At 36.2% G+C, this 24,402-nt stretch overlaps 1 protein-coding gene across 1 annotated transcript; it reads left to right on the forward strand.

Moving 5' to 3' along the window:
* The first annotated feature begins 15,972 nt into the window (after positions 1 to 15,972).
* On the forward strand, positions 15,973 to 20,177 carry LOC143542570 (putative indole-3-acetic acid-amido synthetase GH3.1). Its single transcript, XM_077035125.1, has 3 exons — positions 15,973 to 16,622; positions 16,775 to 16,876; positions 18,545 to 20,177. The coding sequence occupies exons 1-3, from the start codon at positions 16,303 to 16,305 to the stop codon at positions 19,920 to 19,922; spliced, it is 1,800 nt and encodes a 599-aa protein (XP_076891240.1). The 5' UTR covers positions 15,973 to 16,302; the 3' UTR covers positions 19,923 to 20,177.
* Positions 20,178 to 24,402: the final 4,225 nt, after the last annotated feature.

Here is a 24,402-nt window from a genome sequence, read left to right on the forward strand (position 1 = left end):
TCCCATGGGTGCAATCAATGCATTTGAAACATTGAAGCATGGTCTGTCTTCCTTAATCATCTCATTCTCTATCATTTCAAGTTCTGCAGCCTGAAGAAAGCATACCACATCATCCAATTTCAATTCATTGAAATTTTGCTTCTGAAGGATGAACTTGCAAGCAGTATACCATTCTTTTGGCATTGAGTTGAGTAACTTTGTATTCAAATCAAAGTCAGTCATTACATAATCAGTTGTCCTCAACTCATTCACAATACTTAGAAAACGTTCTAGTATTGATTTCAACCTCTCTCCATCCTTATACTTGAATCTTTCCAACTGTTGCTTCAATCTTTGCTTCTTTATGTTCTTTAGTTCAGTATTCCCTTCATACATTTCAAGGATGTCATCATACATTTGCTTGGCAGTTGTGTGATGTGCCACCTTGGTCAGAATCTCCCAAGACAAACCTAGCTTAATCACAGCTAAGGCTTTGTCATCCACCTTTCTCATTTTTTCCCTTACAGCAGCAGTTGCAGCTGCATTTGCACCTTCTTCAACAGCAGTTTGTGGACCATTCTTGATGGAGTTCCACATATCAATATCATTGTAGCATACGGCTGCTTCAAAGAGTACTTTCCATTTGATAAAGTTTTCCTGTCCATACAACATTGGTATCTTGTTAGTAGACACCTCTTGTTCCTCATATCCAGACATTTTGAGAAATAAAATCCGTTTCTTTGTAAAAACAGAGTTTCAAAATAATCAGATCTAAAAACAGAATGCTCAGATCTGATGTGTCTGATGTGATTAGAACAAGATTTAGATATAAAGATTAAAACTTTAATTGAAATAAGGAAGAGAAAACACCGGTAGATTGTAGATCTGGAAGAAAAATGAAAAACATGGCTGCTGACGTCACAAATCAATCGAACAGTGGTCTGTTTACGTCATTCTTCTTCAAATCTTCAATCAGCAACAATCTTTCCAAAATAGCAGTAATCTAGCTCTGATACCACTTGTCGGTCCCCTCGATTTCAGCTGGATCTTAATTAATCATGTCATAACTCACACAGATTAACGTGTTGACAAGAGAGTTAATGACGGGTTGCTATATTTAGAAAGATATCGTTTGTTAAAGGCGGAATCAATAACATACATACGGTTGCAATGAATAATCAAAGGTAGAAAGCACACTTAAGATTCACTCAAAATATTTCCATTTATATAATATTAATCATACAAAAGGATAATCGATTTAGGGTTTTCTAGGAACAGTGGTCTGTTTACGTCATTCTTCTTCAAATCTTCAATCAGCAACAATCTTTCCAAAATAGCAGTAATCTAGCTCTGATACCACTTGTCGGTCCCCTCGATTTCAGCTGGATCTTAATTAATCATGTCATAACTCACACAGATTAACGTGTTGACAAGAGAGTTAATGACGGGTTGCTATATTTAGAAAGATATCGTTTGTTAAAGGCGGAATCAATAACATACATACGGTTGCAATGAATAATCAAAGGTAGAAAGCACACTTAAGATTCACTCAAAATATTTCCATTTATATAATATTAATCATACAAAAGGATAATCGATTTAGGGTTTTCTAGGAATCCTAAGACAGTCGTCACACAATATTCTCTCAATTAATGTGTCAGTCTTATCCGTATTGTGCCCTTGTCCGTCTTTTGGCGGCGTGCCCTAAACATTCTATTTATAGGCCTGCCAACCTAGGACAGCTGTCATTCCTTCTAGAAACCCTAAATACAATCGTACATATTCAAATTACATATTCAAAATAAACTAAGTGTAAAACAAGTCTTCCGGGTAGGCTTTGCATCAATCTTGTCTTTCCGAGTATGCTCGGCCATCCTTCATAACTTGGTAACATAGAAGTGTGCTTGGGATCAGTTTTCGGGTAGACTTTACTTAAAGAGTATTTCACTAAGTAAAATACTCACCGAGTAGACTTCAGCCTCCTTAAATTTTCCAGACTTTGCCCGACAACTCCTTACGAGCAACCTTGTTCTTCAATGATCCATTTCAGCTCTTTGCTATAGAATAACTTGTTTAGCAAAGTGTACTCGGGAGTACTGTTCCTTGCTTGAGCTGAACCTTTCCCAATATTACTTAGAGATATTTCTTTAGATTATCAAGCATACTTGGATCATACTTATTAATGAATACCTTGCCCGGTCTTCCAATCACTTGGCTTCTTGGAAATGGTCAACCAAACCTTACTCGGAAGAGTAATATACTTGGCTCTGAAGAACATACTTGCTTGATAAAATGAACCTTGCCCGGATTTACATAAACTAGTGAACCCTACTCGGAAACACACTAATTTGCAAACCCTGCTCGGATAACCACTTAAAAAGACTACTTGAAGTAAACCTTGCCCGGTAGGCAAAATATCGTACTCGGCCAAATAAAAGCTTGCTCGGATGTCTAAGGTGTGCCCGGATCCATTACTTAGCAAATTCAGAGGAGGTTGAGAAGATTCCAATCTTCCATGTACTTCATTTAGGTCATATCTTTGACTCAACAATCTCCCCCTTAGGTCAATTTCTTGACCCAACAGTCATTGTTCAAACCGATCTTAAAATTCGTATCTTTCAAGCTCAACGCACCTCCATCGAAGAAGGTAATATGTACGAAGAAATATCATGTGGAGTCGAACTTCAACTCGAAACCAAACCCGATGGTCTTTTGTATTTTCTCAATCGTTCATGGGTTTCCGATCGCGATGACCTTCGTACTTGTATTCTCGACGAAGCTCATAATTCGCATTATTCCGTTCATCCTGGTGCGGATAAGATGTATTTCGATCTTCGTGCTACCTTTTGGTGGCCGGGTATGAAAAAGGACGTAGAGTTGTTTGTATCTAAATGTCTTACTTGCTCGAAAGTCAAAGCCGAACATCAAAGACCTTTTGGTCTACTCGAGCAACCACCGATTCCCGTTTGGAAATGGGAAGACATTGCTATGTACTTTATCACCAAATTACCCAAAACCCAGAAAGGCAACGATAGCATTTGGGTGATCATCGATCGATTAACCAAATCTGCTCATTTCATTCTGATTCGCGAGAAGTACTCTGTCGAGCAGCTTGCTCAAATCTATGTTTGGGAAATCGTGTGTCGACACGGTTTGCCATTGTCTATCATCTCCGATCGCGATGCCCGTTTTACCTCTCATTTTTGGCGATCTCTTCAAGAAGCTTTGGGAACACGTCTCGATCTTAGCACCGCTTATCATCCTCAAACGGACGGTCAATCCGAACGTACAATCCAAAAACGCAAGGATATGCTACGAGCATGTGTTCTTGATGTCGGTGGGAATTGGGATTTTCATCTTCCGTTCATCGAGTTCTCCTACAACAATATCTACCACTCTAGCATTGATGTGGCTCCTTTTCAAGCTCTTTATGGTCGTAAATGTCGTTCCCCGATTGTTGGAATGAAATCGGTGAAGCTCAAATCACGGGACCCGAGATGGTCCAAGAAGCCACCGATGTCATTAATCAAATCCGTAAGAATCTCCTAGCCGCTAGAAATCGTCAAAAGAGTTATGCCGATATACGGCAAAAACCTATCGAATTTAATGTTGACGATATTGTCCTTTTAAAAGTATCTCCTTGAAAGGGGGTAGTCCGTTTTGGAAAGAAGGGTAAACTAGCTCCTCGTTCCGTTGGTAATTTTAAAATCCTTGAACGTGTTGGGAAGGTGGCTTATCGACTCGAACAACCGGAAGAACTTGTCGGTGTTCATCCGACTTTTCATGTATCAAATATTAAGAAGTGCTTAGCCGAGGGTAATCTCCATATACCTCTCGACGAAGTACATGTCGATGATTCGATGATCATGGTTGAACGACCCGTTGAGATAATGGATCTCAGCGAGAAGAAATCCAAGCGTAATCGTATTCGGTTAGTCAAAGTTCGATGGGAATCACGGCGTGGCGCGGAGTTCACTTGGGAACGAGAAGACACAATGAAGGAGAAGTATCCACACTTGTTTGCATCATCATCGCCATATTAATTTCAGGACGAAATTTCCTAAAGTAGGGGATAAAGTGACATTCGACAATTTCAGGTCTCGTTTGTATTCGTTTATCATGTAAACTGACCCATTTTGTAAACCAAAGCTTATGATAAAATCAAAATGATGGATTTTATGTTAAAATATTGTTTTACACTTGTTGGGTCTTGAAAACATTCTTTTTGGTCCTTAAAACTCCTCAAAATGACTTAAACCAAACTTTGGGGACTATTATTGCCATTTACCAAAAACTTGTTTGACCATTTCAACCATCACATGCATCTTTACCCTATTTGTATGAACCATACTCTTACCATTATAAAATCAAGGCTCTATACACCATTTTGGTTGTTCATCTTCTCCAAATCTCTCTCAAATCCAAGTATTCATCTTCAACATTTTGTTATTTTGATTTCTTAAGGTCAACTAACTATAGTCTTTCATTTTAACTTGTTCATCTAATATTACTAACACTTGAATATGGTGGTACAACATATATATAATACACACCCCTTGTTTCCTTTATTTGTTACTTCACCGACTCCGGTTGGTTAAGTTTCGAATGTCATAAGGCAAGGCTTCATGTAGGACTTCGTGTTCTTGATATATATTTACACACACATAACTTATTATACATATCACTTATGACTAAATTCTAACCATTTTTAGTTTGTTCATCTTATTTACAAGTTCCATGGTGTGGGCTTGTATAACACTAACCTCGGTTTAACCGAAACTAGTCCAAACCGGAAACCGAACTTTTGTTTACTAGTTTTGTTAAAATAGTTGTTTAAACATGTTTATTGCTAGATTTGAGTTTCAAAAATCATTTTTACAAGTTCTTTGATATTAAGCATATGGAATTCATCTATGAACTCGTTGAGAGATGGAAACCGAACTAAACCGAAACTTTTGCTTAAAAGACTTGTAGTTAACTTTTTAGTTGTAAAATTTAAGTTTTCTTCATTTATAAACCAATATACAAGTTCTATGATATTTGGGCATGTAGAAACCATCTATGAACTATTTGTGAGATGGAGACCGAACCAAACCGAACTATACCGACTTTTACTCGCTTAAGACACACAAGTGTGTTTTTAGCTATCAAGACTTGTATATTTCTTTAAAAATAGTTTACAAACTGATTTTAATTATTTTCTTAAGTACTTGGAATTGTTGGATCCAACTTGATCTCATCACATAGTTTGTACCGACAAAACCGAACACTCGCTTAACGTGCGTTGTTAGTTCTAAACAATAGATCTACATACTTGGTTAAGTGTTAGTATATTTTAATGAGTTATCTCATAAAAATTAATATGTTGGAAAGTTGACTTTGGGTTTGACCATTTGTCAAGACCCGAATCGACAACCCGAACACTCGTTAAAAACCCGTTTTAGTATTTTTGTCCCAAAGGAACTTGCATTTTAGCATTTTTCCCACCTTATTACTTAACATTGGTTAAGTAAATATTAAGGTTAGATACTTTAACCCGGTTTCGAGCAAACTTACATTTTTAAATGATTGTTATTATAAATTCTTAAATAGTTACAGTTTAAACCTTGAACTTTAATTGTTTACTTTTTGCAACAATTATTTTATTTAAAGATCTTCAAGATAACCATTCTAAATCCAAGATTTTATTGTCATTTAGGCCTTGCTCGTTAAACTTCATCCATCCGGTTATTCATCTTTTACCGATCAAGTTTTATACTTGAACGTGAGTAACTTCATACCCCGTTTTCTATCTTTTGTTTTGGGGTGACATTTCATACTTATTCAAATCAAATGATTTATACTTGAGTCTTAAACCACAAACGTTGTTGTATACTTTACTTGAATAATTGCTCGATTTGGTGTTCTATGCTTATATGCCTATGTGTTTATCGCTTTCGGTTGGTGGAATCTATAAATTCTAGACTACTTGGCATCCCCTTGTAGCAAGGTGTCGTTAACGTAATTCAATTAACGATATTCTATTAAATCCTAGACTACTTGGCAATCCCTTGTAGCTAGGTGGCGCTAACGTAATTCTATTAGCGATTGTCAATTTATCCAAGTTTATAGCTATTATTTATGGTTTTGTATACTAGTTTTGTGGCTTTTCATACTATATATCTATTGTTAAAACTTATGAATTGCTCACCAACCTTTGTGTTGACAACTTTATTTTATGAAATGTTACAGGTTGCATCTAGGTTGATTATGGAGTTCGGTGAAGAAAATGACACAAATACCGTTAGGATATTAGCAAAAATGAACAATATTTGATTTGCTATAGTTTGCTATATTTTGTTGTATTTAACTTATGAATATTTGGTTATGTGACATTTTCGATGTTGTGAAATGAAATGAGTTTGTTAAATATTGTCGCTTTAAATAGTGTCATGCGCTTATGGGCAATCGTTACACCTCGGCATGTTCTACCGCCTTTGGTCGGAGTGTGACAATCACTGCTGAAATCAGCCACAAAGTCTGCTAATGCTTGTGACTTGATGGTTGTTCTTGGCTCGTACCGAATATCATAAGCACTCAGTTTCACAGCCCACTTGGCTATTCTACCTGATAATTTTGGCTTTCTAAGAACAATCTTAACAAGATAGTTAGTTCTCAAAATAATGGTATGAGTCTCAAAGTAATGTCTCAATTTAGTAGAAGCCATAATAAGTGGAAGAATTAATTTTTCTAAATGAGAATACCTGGCTTCCGCATTTAAAAGAATTTCACTTACATAATAGACGGGGTGTTGTTCATCTTCGTGATCCTTCACAAGGACGGCACTTACGGCATTTCCTGAAACAGCTAGGTACAGATACAAGGATTCTCCATCCACAGGCTTCATCAGAGCAGGTGCAGAGGATAAGTAATCCTTTAAGGCTTTGAGTGGTTGTTTCTGTACGAGGATCCTTTATTCTAGTCAGGGGATTCTTGCTTCGTTTGAGCCCCCCAAATGATCCTGTATCCTCTTGTCATCTTCCAACTGTATGAATCTAAGTGCCCTGTTTCTGACTTCATCTAGAGACCTGCAAGGAGTCATCACAAGATCATCATAAAAGGGGGATCCTCTATTTAGTTCCATCTTGAAGGCTTCTACAGCCGTAGCCATTTCAAGATTAGGGATATCTAGGGCCTCCCTGCCAAACTTCATGACAAAATCCCTAAGGGATTCATCATTGGGTTGGACAATTCTATATAAGTCACTAGTTAACTTCTCAAATTTCTTACTGCAAGAAAATTGGCTGTTGAACAAGTTAACTAAATGTGAGAAAGAAATAACAGAAAAGGGAGGAAGACTTAGCAGCCATTTTAATGCAGATCCTATTAGTGTGGATCCGAAACCCTTGCACAGACAAGCCTCCTTGAGTCTCTCAGGAATCGGATTGATCTCCATTATTTCCCTGTATTGGGCTACATACTCTTCAGGATCAGTGGTACCATCGTACACTTTCATGTTGGGGGTTCGAAAGCGTTTTGGGATCTCCGCATCATAGATTGGTGGAGCAAATCTAGACAGTTTGTGGCTTCCTTCTGGTATCTCAGCAATTGGACGGATCCCCTCTAGTACACTGGATATCATATCCTTGAGTTTCTGTAGTTCCTTAGCCATATCTTGGTTGATATATGCATCCTGCATGGAACCACGGTTAGCATCTAAGGATATAGGATCATACAAGTTACCTCTTTGTTGCGTGAACGTCGACATTCCAGAAGAGTGGCTGATGTAAGAAGCGTCTGCTACAGGCGTTGGTCCACCAGAAGCTGTGGTCTGCATGGGGATTATATCTCCTTCATGGACTTCTGAAGACCGTTGATGTTGAACTCCTAAGGATCCTTGACCCTGATAGAAGGATCCTTGAGGCTGGAAGTTGTAGGATCCTTGAAGATATGTTCCGGAGGATCCTGGTTGAAGGATCAATGGTCATTGTTGAAAGGTTGAGGACCCTTGAGCTGGTTGAACCATGGACCCCTGGTGAATGACAGATGATCCTTGCTGAAAAGTTGAGGGTCCTTGAGCTGGTTGAACCATGGACCCCTGGTGAAGGATAGATGATCCTTGCTGAAAAGTTGAGGGTCCTTAAGCTGGTTGAACCATGGACCCCTGGTGAAGGATTGATGATCCTTGCTGAAAAGTTGAGGATCCTTTAGCTGGTTGACCCATGGACCCCTGGTGAAGGATAGATGATCCTTGCAGAAAAGTTGAGGATCCTTGAGCTGGTTGACCCATGGACCCCTGGTGAAGGATAGATGATGATGACTGAAACAGTGAGGATCCCTAAGCCTGTGGACCCATGGACCCCAACTGAAGGATAGATGATCTTGGATGAAACAGTGAGGATCCTTGAGTCTGTGGACCCATGGACCCCTGTTGAAGGATAGATGATCCTTGTGAGAACTGAGCCATGGATCCTGGACTGGTGAAATCCAACATCTTGGGCATCAGAGGAGTGTGATCCTCCGCTGGCCTCTTAGTCTTCTTGAGATCTTCTATCTCACGAAGGATCCTCTGGTTGGTCTTGTTCTGCTGCTCCATATATGCTTTAACCTGCGAAAACATAGATGAAACATCATTGTTAGTATTAACCACCGGCGCGGTAGCAGCGGTTTTTGAGCTTTGGAAGACTGGTAGCTAAGTCTTGTTTCCAGCAGCAGCAGTTCGTTGTGCTCCCGTGATTGGCGGAGGCATTGGTGGCAAGGTCCTTGATGAGAGAGAAACCGATGATGGCATGGTTGACGAAGCAGAGGTTGATTGAGAGGTCATTGATAGTGATATGGGTATGAAAAAATAGAAAATTGATAGGAGTAATATGGATTATAGCACCAATTGCCCACGGTGGGCGTCAAATTATTCTGGACAAAATTCTGCTAAGGATCAAGTATCCAAATTCGTAAAAGTGAGGTTTAGTGCTAAAATGATAGCAGCGATTATATGAATGAAATAGAGATGAACACCGTGATTTGATCACGAGGGAAAAAGCCCTTAATTACGATAATCTTACTTCGGTCAAAACTTAACAAGGCAATCTTTGATAAAATGACTTCGGTCAAGGATTAACAAGATAATCTTTGGTCGAATCACTTTGGTCAAGGATCAACGAGGTAACCTTTGGTCGGATAGTACGTGATTATAGTAATCTCCGGCACAAAAAACCCCCGGACGGTGAAAACTATCACCGTCAAGTATATTGATAAAAAGGTATTACAAAGGTGGAGATATGATCAAAGATTACAAAGAATATCTAAGTGTGTGTGTGTGTGTGTATGAACTGCTAGAGAGAGTTCTTGACAGAGTATTGTGAAATGTCTGCAGCTAATGAGTGTATAATGACCTAACTTTGATCATAATCTCAATATAAATAAAAATAAATGCTAACTAACTCCTATTTTTATGGCACTACTCCCACTAGCTTAGTCTTCACTATTGACGACGTGCTGGAGGTGCCTTGTAGCATAATATTAGGTAGACCACATCCTTGAGCCGTTGCAATTGATAAATATCAACCTTCATATAAGAAACAACCGTTAACAACACCAATTGCTGAGGATCCTTGATCCTGGCATAGCTCTGGAACTCTTCAGAAGGATAATTGATCCAGACATTTCTTCAAGAATAACATATCCTCAGCACTCAGTTATTTGTTACTCAACAAGAAGTCCTATAAATCCGCCACTTCTCCCACTAAACGTGTTACAACCATTTGACCACGTGTTTGACAAGTTCAATAACGAGATATCCGGTGGAATAAGTCTTGAAGCCGTTATACTTATTAAATAACAACCTACACACAAGAAACAGTTGTTAATAATATCAAGTACTGAGGACCACTGATCCTGACAGGATCTGTCTAAGGATAACTGATCCAAGAACATATGTCAGGATAACGTATCCACAGTGTCAAATTTCCGTGCCCAAACATATATATGCATTGTTCAACTTTTATAAAAAATATATAAGAGAGGACAAATATATAGTTTTTTTGTTTTACAAATCACTATTTATGTGTTTCTATGTGGTTCTAACTTTTTAAAACTATATTAATTATTAAATAAGCTAGTATCGTGAGAGTCCAATTTCCTGTTATATTGTTTGAACAGCACGATACATTTGGAACGAAGGAAACAAACACACACGGCTTTAAAGTTTTGGATGTAATTGATCATGATTAATAATTTTACTCAAATTGTTTAATAAAATAATACAAAATCCAAACCAACATAATATTGAAAATTAGTAAAATCTAAGATGTTTAATATAATTTAAAGGGTGCTGGCAGCACGATAGTGGCCACAATTCTTCAAATAAAAAAAAACAATATTTTGTCCCTCAAGCTTTTGTGCACGTAAATAAATACCCTCTTTTCTTTTTTTTCTTTTTACCTTTGACAACACACGTAACAAGAAAGTAAACGATAATTTTTTATAAGGCAAGCTTAATATAAACACAACCCCGGCTAGCAAATACTGACATTGAAAAAAGAACCCAAAAAATCCATGTAAAGGAGTGAATAACACTTGATCCAATAAACTTTTAACTTTACTAGAAAGACTAGAACATCACAAATAAGAAATTGAAATAGTGGAATCAATAAAAGTTACCTTACTATCACCATGATGGCGTGACGCCCAAAAATCTCTTTATTCCGAGCCCTTCAAATAACCAAAATGCTGTAAAAAATGGCTTTAACAACAATCTTCTTTGGTTTAGAATAATTAGTTGTGTCTAACCAACAAGTAAACGAATGATAGCTTGAAACCAGAACATTAATATTGTACCAGCAACCGATACCATCTTAAATTTAAAATGCAACACAAATTGAATAGTAGTAACCTTCTTCGAGGTAATTTTGTTCCACCTCGTAGCATAAAGCCATTCTAAAGATAAATACGTTTAATATTGTTTCCAACATAGTTGATCGAAAACTCATATTCTAAATCTAAATCTCATTACCCATTTATTCTTCTGAAACACTTATATTAACGTTAGTCAAAGCCATCTCTAAATCATGGAGTTGAGAGGTTTCCAGAGTTCCATCCCACCCCTTAGCAAAATATTCGATCCTTGGGTAATTCACTTCAACCCCATATGAATTGAATTTATGAAATTTAGCTCGAGACCATAAGCTATATAAAAGCATTTAAGAACCGTCACAATTTTTGCAAATTACCCAAAGACCAATCTTCCAAAAGTTAACAAGATATTGCAGCTTAATCGTCCCGATATCATTTGATGAAACCGAATGGAAAACAATCAGGCCCCAGCGATACTACCAGTCTACCACAATCCCCCACTTTAATTTATGCGAAATCAGACTCCAACAGAACATCGATTAGGTTTCTAATAAACGATTCTCAATCATATTGTTTTTTGTTGTTAATTTTATCTTAAATATATAGATTGCGCTATATCAATGGTCTACATTTACAAATACATAATGATACCGAAGTAAAACTACATTGAAAACTAACACTCATATATAGATAATAATCAAATTAAATAAACATCTAAGATGACAAGTTGAAGTTTGGTTACCAGGATCGATAAACACAAAAACGAAATTTAGATCATAAGCTCGATCTTTGTAACTTTCATTAGCTCGAAAAATTACAATGCATAAAACTCTTAATGATATAACCCACAAGCTCGGGTATATATACTAATTTAGATTTCAAAACCCAACTAGACTAGAATACAAATACCATAATCATATTCAAATACTAATTGGTAAAAACAAATCTAAATAATAATTAATAAATAAATTCCTTGTCGTCCAAGTCATTGGCTCGACTTGTTCACCAAGTAATTTATTCCATGTAAATCAATTTACGTGCTCAAATTGATAAACAAGACACGAACTCATCATGGGCTCGATGAGTCGGCCAAACCCGCATTATTGACTCGAGGACGGAAATTAAGTCCAACAATCACCCCCCTAATTTCCGACTTGAAAATAGGTGGATCTTCAACTCCGAGCATATCTCTTTTGTCTAGATTCTCTATTCCAAGTAGCTTTTCCCTTTCTTTAACTTCAGATGCCTTGACATAACTCGTCAGTTCACCATCTTGAGTTAAAAGTATTTTTGGATCATCAAAAATGTTGGTTCGATTAGATCAAGTAATCGCTTGTACAAGGTTAGGCTTCGTGTTGAAACATCGATTTGGGTTGAACAAGACAGTTTAATTCAAAGTTTGTTTTCTTCAAGCGAGTTCAGTTCTGAAAAGTTGTTCGGGACTTAAATTTATACGGGTTAAACAAGTTATGTTTAGACCATGGTTTTGATTTGAACGATGTGCTCGTATTTTGATTCGGGAACAAAAGAAGATCAAGAAAGATTGTTGTTCGCTCTGATACCAATTGAAGTTTGGTTACTAGGATCGATAAACACAAAAACGAAATTTAGATCATAAGCTCGATCTTTGTAACTTTCATTAGCTTGAAAAATTACAATACATAAAACTCTTAATGATATAACCCACAAGCTCGGGTTATTATACTAATTTAGATTTCAAAACCCAACTAGACTAGAATACAAATACCATAATCATATTCAAATACTAATTGGTAAAAACAAATCTAAATAATAATTAATAAATAAATTCCTTGTTGTCCAAGTCATTGGCTCGACTTGTTCACCAAGTAATTTATTCCATGTAAATCAAGTTACGTGCTCAACTTGATAAATAAGACACGAACTCATCATAGGCTCGATGAGTCGGCCAAACCCGCCTCATTGACTCAAAGACGGAAATTAAGTCCAACACAAGTAAAACTACATTGAAAACTAACAAGTCTATTCAACAGTGGACAAGAACATAAACAAAATGACATAGGGATAGAAACGGAACAATTAATAAAAAAACTGTCAGAAAATAGTTAACAATATATAAAATAAGAATTATAACTACATAGATATGACAACACGAAGATGGCCACGTGAACGCTAAATTGCCATAATCAGAAATATATTATTAATTAACTAAATATGGCACTAAGCAAGCTTTGTTTATGATAATCTTGTTAATTTCACATTGTCAATCACTTCATGTCCATTTTTAACTTTAATTTACTGTATTCTTAAGTTAAAGCTATCTTTATTTTTTGCATATTTTTCCAACGTAATTTTAAAAAGTATATGTTATCATTTTTTATTTTAATTTTCATATATAGCACAAATATATATATAAATTAATTCATTTAAATCATTTCTTATGGGTTCTATAGCAGCAAGTAGATGGTAATTACTTAAAATAATGTATAGGCTATGAAATTATATTCTCTCTACTTTAACTACTCTGACATTGTTCCAAAATTGATATTAAAATATATATTATCTAAAATATATGAGAGTAAGTTAAAACACACTGTTTTTTTAATGTATGAATGATTTACATGCGATATTATTATATAAATATAAGAATGTGACATCTTTTTAAAATTTAAATAATGTTAATAAATGGTGATGATTTTCTATCAATACACTAATGTTTTTATTTTTCGGTTTTGAATGTTTAAAGAACTTTTTGTTTGTCAAGTTTGATAATCAAAAGTTAATGGGTTGGTGGTTCATTGATAAAGACAACGTCTTAAATCTTAATACATCTTAGGTTGAAATGTCTTGAGTTCAAGTCCTATAGACGACAAAAATTTAAAGAAATTTGCCGTTCAAATAAAAGTTTGTATGAAAAATACATGGACTAGCTACGCTAAAAATTTTAAAACTAAATCTAACATCTGTCTATCACGAGACTCCAATCAAGACTCAAAGCCATTTAGTTAAAAAGAAATATCATTGTATACACACATTGACATTACTTAACGGTCAATGGAATTGGGACCAACTTCACCAAATTTGGAAACAAATTGTTTCCAAATGAGGTTCAATATTAATTGGTGAGTAAGCTCGCGCTTCATGCCGGGTTGTTGGATTGAGTATGTTCATTTGTTTTGCTTTAGTTGATTAGTGTTTGTTTGTATTTTTGAGGTTTAATATATGTGACATGGAGAAAAAAGTCTTTAACCAGTTGACGGATAGTAGCATATTACATATACATTGTGGCTTGTATTCACATAACAAAAGGTTACCATATGATTTGGATTTTGGGATATGGTTAGAGGTCATATGGGTATCCACTGATATCTTGGTGATACTACCAAAAGCCTTTTGATTTCATCATCTAAGTCGGACACCCGTTTGATTTCGGTGCTTCTTGTTATAGAAGTTATTGGTGTGAGTTTGTATGTATATAAGCTGTATACTTGGCTATAGTTTTTGTACATTTAGGCTGTTATGTTTGTAGGAAACCTAAAGTAAACAAAAAGATAATATCAGTCACTTTAGATTATAATATCACCTCAATCTAATATCCTACTCTTCTCTAATTTCTTAGACTGTATGCAATTGGAGGTAAAAAAATCTATGTGGTAATCATGAACATGGGAATGACGACCACTTATTATGGCGTGTGTTTTTGGTTGGGGTTTGGGGAAGGATTTTCACAAGCCTAAAAGGATGGATGATGAGGAACTAGAACCCAAGTATCATTATTCGTAGTGCCAGCAGTTCCTCACATTCACAGTTAACAACAATTGTGAATTTTTTTCGACAAATTAAAAGCCATTGGGATCCTTATGTGCAGATAAAGCAAAATCAGCTATGTGACGAGGCTTAAAAATACCATCGCGTGCCCTAGTAAACGTGGGATGTATTGAAGATGTAGGCAATGAACAGGATGTTGTGTATGAGGAGTTAGTTGCATATGATCAAACGGTATCTGATCGATCCTCCTTCAGTGGGAAATCTGCAAATGAGATCGATTACACAAGTAGCATAGCTTGTTGAGGAAGAACAAGGAATGGATAAGTTCATAGAGCCAATTATGGATGTTTGTATAGCGGATCTGGGAGCCTCATCGATAATGGATATAAACAAGGATGCAAGGTCTACTAAATGAAGTGCTTGAAAACTATAATGAAGATTCATCAAATTGCATGCCTTGTAATATAAATATGTGACTTTGATGGAACCAAACAGCGGTTGCCTTTTATATTGAGTGGTATAGATGAAAAATAAGCATTGCATACTTCGAGATGCAAATTCAGGTGTAGTCTCGCAAATAAGGGAAGGCATGCTTGACTGTTTGACAACTAAAGGTTGCTTGTTGTCCAAATTATTTGAGGGTAACCTGTAAATAATACGTGTAGCGTAGTTGAAAGCATCGATACGTATAGAAGAGGGGCACGAGCATTAAAAGGCACAATGAGCCATGTTTTCAATAATATGATGTTTTTGTTTAGACTTTTTTTGTTTTTGACAGCCTATCTTCAGCAACAGTAACCAATTGCCTAAGCGAAGATAAATCTGTGAAATCCCAAGCGCACCATATCAACGTCATATTCCAAACCTATTTGGCAAAAAGGACAATCCAAATAACAGTGAACAACAGTTTTCGGATATAAAATGAACATAAATAACATGTAATTGAATTTAGCCGCACCCTATTCATGAACAAGTTATAGGCAAGACGAATTCTATCTTGTAAGATCCTCCAAGAAAAGCAATACACCTTTAAAGGTAGCCAACTAACCCATTTGATACAAGTCGAAGAACTAGGAACAAATATAGCCTTCGGGTGAAACAACACAACGAGTACACCGAAAACTACGATGTGACAAATATAATTTGAACATTTTAAAAAAGAAAACATAGATATAAAAAGATTTACTAAAATGAGATCAAAATGTGATATATAATAGCATAAAAAGTTAAAAACATTGACACATAACAAAAAAACAAGAAAAATTAGTGAGACACACTACTAAAATGTTAGGTCATGTTGTAAGATTAGTAAACTACCAACCCTTGTTTGTTCCCACAAGTATTACATACATTAAATGTTTTTGTATTATAAAAACCTAAGAGTTGTTTCCTTGTTGAATGAGCCGTCAGAGATATGCCATTTCGCCGGCACGCCGTCGTTTTCCGGCAGAACAACCTCACCATAAAAAGCCATTTACTCCGGTAACCAGACAAATCTCCTTACTAGCCCCCACTGACGTGTCCATACCCTGGTCCCCACTTTGCCACCCCTCTTCCCTACATCGTGACGTGTCCGGTCCCACCTGTCCCCCGGATAAAACAATTTATTCCCATTGCACTCTGACATGGCGTCTGACGTGGCATATCAAACAAAACAACCACCCTTATATATACCACCACATTTCATATCCACCAACACACCAAAAACACACACATATAAACACACACACTCTTTTGAACAATACAATGGCTGTTGATTCAGTGACGTCATCGCCGCTAGGGCCTCCGGCGACGGAGAAAGACGCGAAGGCCCTTCAGTTTATTGAAGAGATGACTAAAAACTGTGACTCCGTACAAGAGAATGTTTTGTGTGAAATTTTGACACAAAATGCTGAAACCGAGTACCTTAAAAAATGCAACCTCGGAGGCGCCACCGACCGGGAAACCTTCAAGTCAAAGGTTCCGGTCGTGTCATACGAGGATCTCCAGCCGTACATCCAACGTATTGCTAATGGAGATCGGTCTCCTATCCTGTCGTCTCACCCCATTTCTGAATTTCTAACAAGGTTAGCCCGTGCACTTTTTTATAAAATATTATATCATAAGTTTTATAAAAAATATTTGATTGGTTTGCTAATAAATTAACAATAATAATAATAATAATAATAATAATAATAATAATAATAATAATAATAATAATAATATATTTGTATTGCAGTTCTGGGACATCTGCTGGGGAAAGAAAGCTGATGCCAACAATTGCTGCAGAAATGGACCGCAGGCAAAAACTGTATAGTCTGCTCATGCCTGTCATGAACCTGTACGTTATTTTAGTCTTTCTAGTTAATTATTTTCTTTTTTATAATGTCTACGGGTGGTTTAGGGATTTAATAAATTAATTTGCAGAATAGTGTGTAATATTTATATATTGTATGCGTAATTAACTGTTATGGTTGACTAGACTAGGTCTCATAAACTTTTAAAAAGATGTTATTGTGTTTGATTTTGGTATATAATTGAAGAGTATTAAGTCATTTGTTAGTTGGTCAAGGCCTTTTTGTCACATATAAGACGAAATAGTTTGTCAGAGTAGATCAAATGCTTGAAAAATAAGTGAGTGCCAAAATTATCAAACTTTTTGATAGCCCAGATATGAATATTTATTATAGTACTATTAATTTTTGTAACGAATTGTAACTAAGAGATAAAAAAGAGAACGTCACATGTAATCATTCTTCTGAGTAGCTTACACACCTCTATGACAAGGTTTGAGGCATGTTACAATAAGTTAAATATTTCACATGGCTTCTTTAGTTCTATACTTGCATATTTATAACTGCTTTTCCTTTCTTTTTTTTACTATTGTAAGCTTTAAATATTCTATGAATAATAATATACATGTAGAGATATTATATATCTATATTATATATAATATATCAATAAAATTAAAACATTTTGTTTAAGTAATTTACAACCGAATATGCATGAGGTACAACATTAATAAGGGGCATAAATGTTATTGTACCATCAAATCTCACGTGTATATGCAATGTCTTCAAAATAATTATAAGTTTCATCCCTTAAAATTACACAATTGATCCATGGTCTTTTACATATATATTATTTTATTTTCATTTTTAATCCAACTACCCCACGGTTTTTAAACGGTCATAACTTTTTCGTACGTTAATATTTTTTAAAATAAATGGCATCGTAAAAACGAGCATTTTATTATCTTTAATTTGATTATCATATTGTTATAGTTTTCGAAGTAAAAAAAATTATGCAAAAGTGTGCCCGGTTTGCTTTTGATGGTTTTTTAATTAAACAATGAGTCCATTTTACACGTTTTTTTTGTCGTCAAAAACCAAAACTAAACTGTTTCTAAATAAAACCCAACTAAACCGAACCATTACCAACGATTAGGTTCTGATTTAGTTTGTACTTTGATAAAAAAAAATTGAGTTTAAAATTTTAAAACAAGAATTATTAATCTGCATATACCTTCACTTCAAACTAATACATTATTAAGAGAATCATACTATGAACAAATATAATTTTGGTCATATAAATAATAAACATTATTAGAATAAATAAAAGGTGAAATAATAACGAGAACAAAAATTATAAAAAAAAAACCACTGGAAATTTAGATAAATTAAAGTTGTAATAGACGAGTTTGCTCATATTAAATAAAACCGTGGTTAACTATATTTTAACTATGTCTAATATATATTATACTAATACTAAATAAGTAAATAATTAACATTTCAATATGTACGGCCACCTCCGGTTTCAACCATGAAACCAAACTGGTGAATGATCTCACAGTTTTAAACGAAATAATGAACACCCAAACATTTGTTACATGATTATCAAAGTATGTGTTTCCAGTTTCCCGCTGCATCGCGCGGGCACTTTTCTAGTTTTTTTTTAAATCACTACGTGAGCAAAAGTAGATATGTGATTTTATTATTTGTTGGTGTAGGTATGTGCCCGGTCTGGACAAAGGAAAGGGACTCTACTTCCTTTTCATCAAAGCCGAAACCAAAACCCCAAGCGGGCTAGTAGCCCGACCCGTTTTGACCAGTTACTACAAAAGCCAACAATTCAAAACCCGACCCTACGACCCATACAATGTCTACACGAGCCCTAACGAAACCATCCTATGTGTCGATTCCTTCCAAAGCATGTATTCCCAAATGCTGTGTGGCCTAATTTACCACAACCAAGTCCTCCGTTGTGGGGCTGTTTTCGCTTCGGGCCTAGTTCGGGCCATCAAATTCCTCACATTAAACTGGAAACAACTAGCCCATGATATCGAAACCGGTATCTTGAACCCTAAAATTACCGACCCGGATATCAAAGCTGTCATGTCGAAGATTCTGAAGCCCGACCCGGACCTGGCCCGGTTCATTAGGGGTCAATGTTGTGAAGAGAAATGGGAAGGGATTATAACCCGGATTTGGCCCAATACCAAGTACCTTGACGTCATCGTGACGGGTGCAATGGCTCAGTACATTCCGATTCTAGATTTTTACAGTGGTAATTTGCCTCAAACGTGTACAATGTATGCTTCCTCAGAGTGTTACTTTGGGTTAAATTTAACCCCTATGGTTAAACCGTGTGAGGTTTCATACACCATTATGCCAAACATGGGTTACTTTGAGTTCATCCCACATGACTCAGTCAACTCGGGCTCTAAGTCAGATGACTCACTCCCTCAACTCGTTGACCTTGCTGACCTTGAGCTCGGTAAGGAGTATGAACTCGTGATTTCAACTTACTCGGGCCTCTGTCGTTATCGGGTTGGGGACATTCTTCGGGTCACGGGCTTCCACAACTCCGCCCCGCAGTTCAAGTTCATTAGAAGAAAGAATGTTTTACTAAGCATCGATGCGGATAAAACCGACGAAACCGAGTTGCAAAACGCTATTGACAAGGCGTCCGAGCTTTTGAAAGAATTCAACACCGCGGTTGTGGAGTATACGAGCTACGGGGACACGAAAACCATCCCGGGCCACTATATTATTTATTGGGAGTTGTTGGTGAAAGACCCGGGCCACGGGCCGGGCTCAGAGGTTTTGGATCAGTGTTGTTTGGCTATGGAGGAGGCCTTGAATTCGGTCTATAGACAGAGTCGGGTTGCGGATAATTCTATTGGGCCTTTGGAGATTCGGGTTGTGAAGAATGGGACTTTTGAGGAGTTAATGGATTATGCAATATCACGAGGGGCGTCCATAAATCAATACAAAGTCCCGAGGTGTGTTAGTTTCACGCCTATAATGGAACTTTTGGACTCTAGGGTCGTGTCGACCCATTTTAGCCCAAAAGCGCCACACTGGGTCCCCGACCGGCGCTTCTGAAGGTATTAAGGTTGTTAGCAACAGAAACAAAATGGAAATGGAAAAGAAAGTAATGTTGGTTTGAAAGTAATGGGTGTAGTATGTAGGTTTAGAAAGTGAAGGGTGTAATGTGTTGGTTAAGAAAGTGATGGGTGTGATGTGTAGGTTAGGAAAGTGAAGGGTGTGCTTTGTAGGTTTAGAAAGTACTGTAAGAATTTGTGATTGTTGAAATGCTGGTTTTTTTGTATGATTTTCTTAGTAATTTTCTCAGTGGGCTTTAATTGTATCTCACTTGATTGTCAAGGGGTGTCTTGGTTTCTTTTGATAGTAAATTTTTTCTCAAAAATAATAAAAAATACTACATTAAAAAGTTATAAAAAGTCTAAATTAGATATTATAAGTAGTTTTATACTAATAAATACTAAGAGCTAACTAACATAAACATAAAGGCAAAAAAGCTTTTGAATGTAAAGGAATAATGCAATTAAAGAAACAAGGGCTGCCCTTTTGTCTCTGGTAGTTTTAACTTTTAGTCATAAAGATGGCCTTCTTTTCACCTTACAACTTTATTATTTTTAAAATTTATCATGTTAGATATGTATATATTATATATACCGGTTCATTTCATACAAAGTCAAATTTTAAAAGGTGTAAAACACTAAAACTAATGCTTGACAGTCTCCAATGCTGGAGAAGAAGGGTTGCATGTCCCTACCCTCAATGGTTTGAGATGATGTGACTGGATAACATGAACGAGAGAGGGGGAAACAAATCTGAAGTTATTAACGGAGAGAAGAAAATGGTGATTGTGAGAGGGAGAAAGGACCCCTAGAGGTCTGATGCCCGTTGCAAAGTAGGGGGAGAAGGGATGGGCAACTTAGGTGGCACCAGGCACAGGAGAGACGGTCGTAGGGGAAGGGTTGGGCGGCTTTTCTTGTTTATTTTAGTTTTTTTATTCGACAGTTTAATTATTTTAAGTTTAACAATTTAGTTAAATCTCTCGTAAAGCTCAAGTAAGTATTAATAAGATCGAATAGGAATTAATTTTGATAAAGTAGGCTATTTCGATAATATTTTTATCCACAATACTTTTAATTTTTAAAAATAATTTATATGGTTGTTTTTTTATATTCTATTAAAATCGACTTAATAACGTTTGATCATATCACATCTTTATTTTATGACTCTCCTTTCCGGTTACTATTGTACGTGTAACTATGTAAACACCCTCTCAACCATATCATAACAAATCAAACCAACATGGACATAATTTCCATTGTGTTCCCTAGGAATTGGGTGGGCTTAATAGCACCTAGTTTCATATGCAGATGAAAGTGTTCGCATTATCTCTTCTAGTTACTACACCTTTTCCTTTAAAGCCTTCTAGATAACTTAGATAATTACAAGATAATCTCTTGATACTTTATCTTTGGTCCCCAACTAGTGTCTTGCGAAATATAGTAACTCCATCACCGATCCCCTGCCCTTAGTCGAGAACAGTAACCTGCACCAAATGTGGTTTTTGTTCACTCGTATCTTGTTTTTTAATCTTATCTTTTCATGTTCAATGGTTTTATAATCCAGTTGTGACTTGGTCAAACGATAATGTCAGTGGCTAACAAGTGTCATTTAAATATTTTATTGTAAGTCTCATGAGCTCATCTAAAATGTTAAATATTCAAGGTATTTTGCCATTTATTTCGCTCACAATTCTTTCCACCAATATATTAATTAAGCACCCTAGTTGTAGGCTTCTAGCATCACTTTCTATACAAATTCTACAAACTTATATATTTATAATCCAACTATAAGCTATGAAAATGACTCAATTAGTTAATGCATGATCATGAGATATTAAATAAAAATAAGGAGTCTTTACGTCTCGCGTTACTGAGGTTCTCGTTTAAAAAAAAATACGTCGCCTGGGGGCTTTACGAGCTGGAAGTGATCTTAGAAACCAATCGTGTTCCGGGGAAAAATCTCAATATCGTATTCGCTTAGAAGAAAAACAAAAATTTTCTTTATGGTCTTACAGAACGACAATTACTTAAATATGTTCGTATCGCCGGAAAGGCAAAGGGGTCAACAGGTAAGGTTTTACTACAATTACTTGAAATGCGTCTGGATAACATCCTTTTTCGGTTGGGTATGGCTCCGACTATTCCGGGAGCTCGCCAATTAGTTAACCATAGACATATTTTAGTCAACGGTTGTATAGTAGATATACCAGGTTATCGCTGCAAACCCCAAGATACTATTGCGGCGAGGGATGAACGGTGTTACTTGACATTAATAAAAGCAGCTTTTTAACAGTCAAAAGCCAACGAATAAAGCATGGCTACTTGAGGTAACATTGATTAGCAACATGCGACCACATATGCCCACGATTGACGACAGTGTTGGGTAGCTCAAACCCACATTCTCCTATTCATAGGAACTCCGCTGCTCGAACGCCCATTACGGTGAAACCTAGTTATATATTCAAACTTGAGACTTGCGGGCTATATCTCAAATCTTCACTTCTTCTTTAATATCAGTTAAGCTAAAGTTCATTATAAAAATAATATACATATATATTCGTATATTTATAATACAAAACAAATAGTACGTGATTATATTACCTAACATGTACCAATATATACATTTATGCTACTCATCTAAAATGCACTTGTGGAACGCATAGCCAAACTCGAATGCCAAGTGGCCAGTCAAATAATGGGTAAGAGCTTGAAGCCGGTTGGCCTCTCAAGTTTGAATCTTGATGGCGACACGAGTTTTCTATTAGAGTGTCCCTTCCCAGAGAGCTTGCTCTTGCGGGCGGACAACTCCTGTCAAGTGGTAGGGGGCTCGAAATTTTCTCATGAAACACCTAGCCAAACTCGGATGCCAAGCGTGGGCCCGGTTAAGACAACATAGTCTTGGCCCGAGTGGGCGGTTGGGGCTCTCTCTGAAAGCTGTGGCTGAATATTTGACCACTATGAAAGTCACCGTTCAAAAAAAATCTAAAATGCACTTGTCTTTTTTAGTGGCTTCCTATACTTCCTACAGAAATAACCTCGCCCATGTACACATAGTGTTGGGATCAAATAGAATTAGCTTTGAATGTAATAAATGTATAAATAATTAGAATGGTTACTTTTATCAAAGGTTGCAACAATCGTTAGGTGGACCATAGGCGGTCGACATCGGAGTTAGGAGTACTCGGCCTTAGTCAGAGAGTACTCGAGGATAGCAACTCGGCCTAGGCGGGGATTACTCGGGGATTACTCGTTGAGTACTCGGTGCCTAGTTGAGTACTCGGTGCTTAGGTGCGACTTTTAGCAGAACTTTTATCATAACAATTTATATCTAACATTATATCAATAAAGACCAAATACAATACGATTGAATAAAAAAAATATATGGTTGTAAAAGCGTAAGATAAACCTATCACATACATGTAAGCAAAGCCTTTTAATTAGGGATGTTTTAAAACTCGCGGCTTGGAGCTCACTCGGAAAAAGCTCGCACGATATGGCTAGGATTGTAATTGAGTCGAGGCGGCTGGGCTAGAAAGTGAGCTTAGCTTGGTTTGTAACCAGCCAGATTGGCTCGGACTGGCTCACTCGTTAGCTCGAATCGAATTATTTTACTTTTAATATATTTTATCTAACTATCTATATAATTACCTACCATAAAATCTTAGGTGTCGCTCTCATGTTGTTCTCCCCATTCTCTAGAGCCACCATATTGCTTGATTTCTAAATTGAGGCTTCTCATGCATTTGACCCGAATTCGCGGGCATGGGTCTCACCAAACCCGGATAATCAAAATGGGTTATAACATCTCATTTATTTGTGAAACTCTTTCATAATAAAACAATAATATTTGCGGATCATGGGTCTCACCAAACCCGAATAACCTTTAAACGGGTTATAACATCTAATTTATTTGTAAAATAACCCCTTAATTATCAAAGAATAATTTACATGGGTTATGGGTCTTACCAAACCCTAATAGCCCTCAAATGAGTTATAAAATCTCATTTATTGATAAACAATCATCAAGCCTTAATTTAATGTTATCTACTTTACATGTTCTCTGTTGTTGGTCTATTATCTCCATCGCCGGTTAACTTCTATTACTACTCACCATCGTCAGTTACATCAACGTTCCCTCTTTCATTAGACAAATATTTGTGTTCATGTTTGTTCATTTAAAAAAATCAATATGCTCGTGTTCGTTTATGTTTGTTCGTTAAAAATTTAAAAAACCTACACATCTCAATTGAAACCCAAACGTTAAAAAATATAATAACAAATTAATATACATGTATTAAATTAAAACAAAACTATGTTAAAAAAATAAAATAAATCATCATAAAATAGCAAAACGATTAAAAACAAAACTTTAAATAAACTCCCGTAACACGGGAGGATCAAACTAGTTATATATATATATATATATGATATATTACTAACAAACTAACGAAAAAGAAAGGGAATATCCGAATATATCTCTG

The sequence above is a fragment of the Bidens hawaiensis genome, unplaced genomic scaffold (assembly GCF_021521415.1).
Source record: "Bidens hawaiensis isolate Kalapana, Puna unplaced genomic scaffold, B.hawaiensis_p1.1 tig00012904_1, whole genome shotgun sequence".
NCBI lineage: Eukaryota > Viridiplantae > Streptophyta > Magnoliopsida > Asterales > Asteraceae > Bidens > Bidens hawaiensis.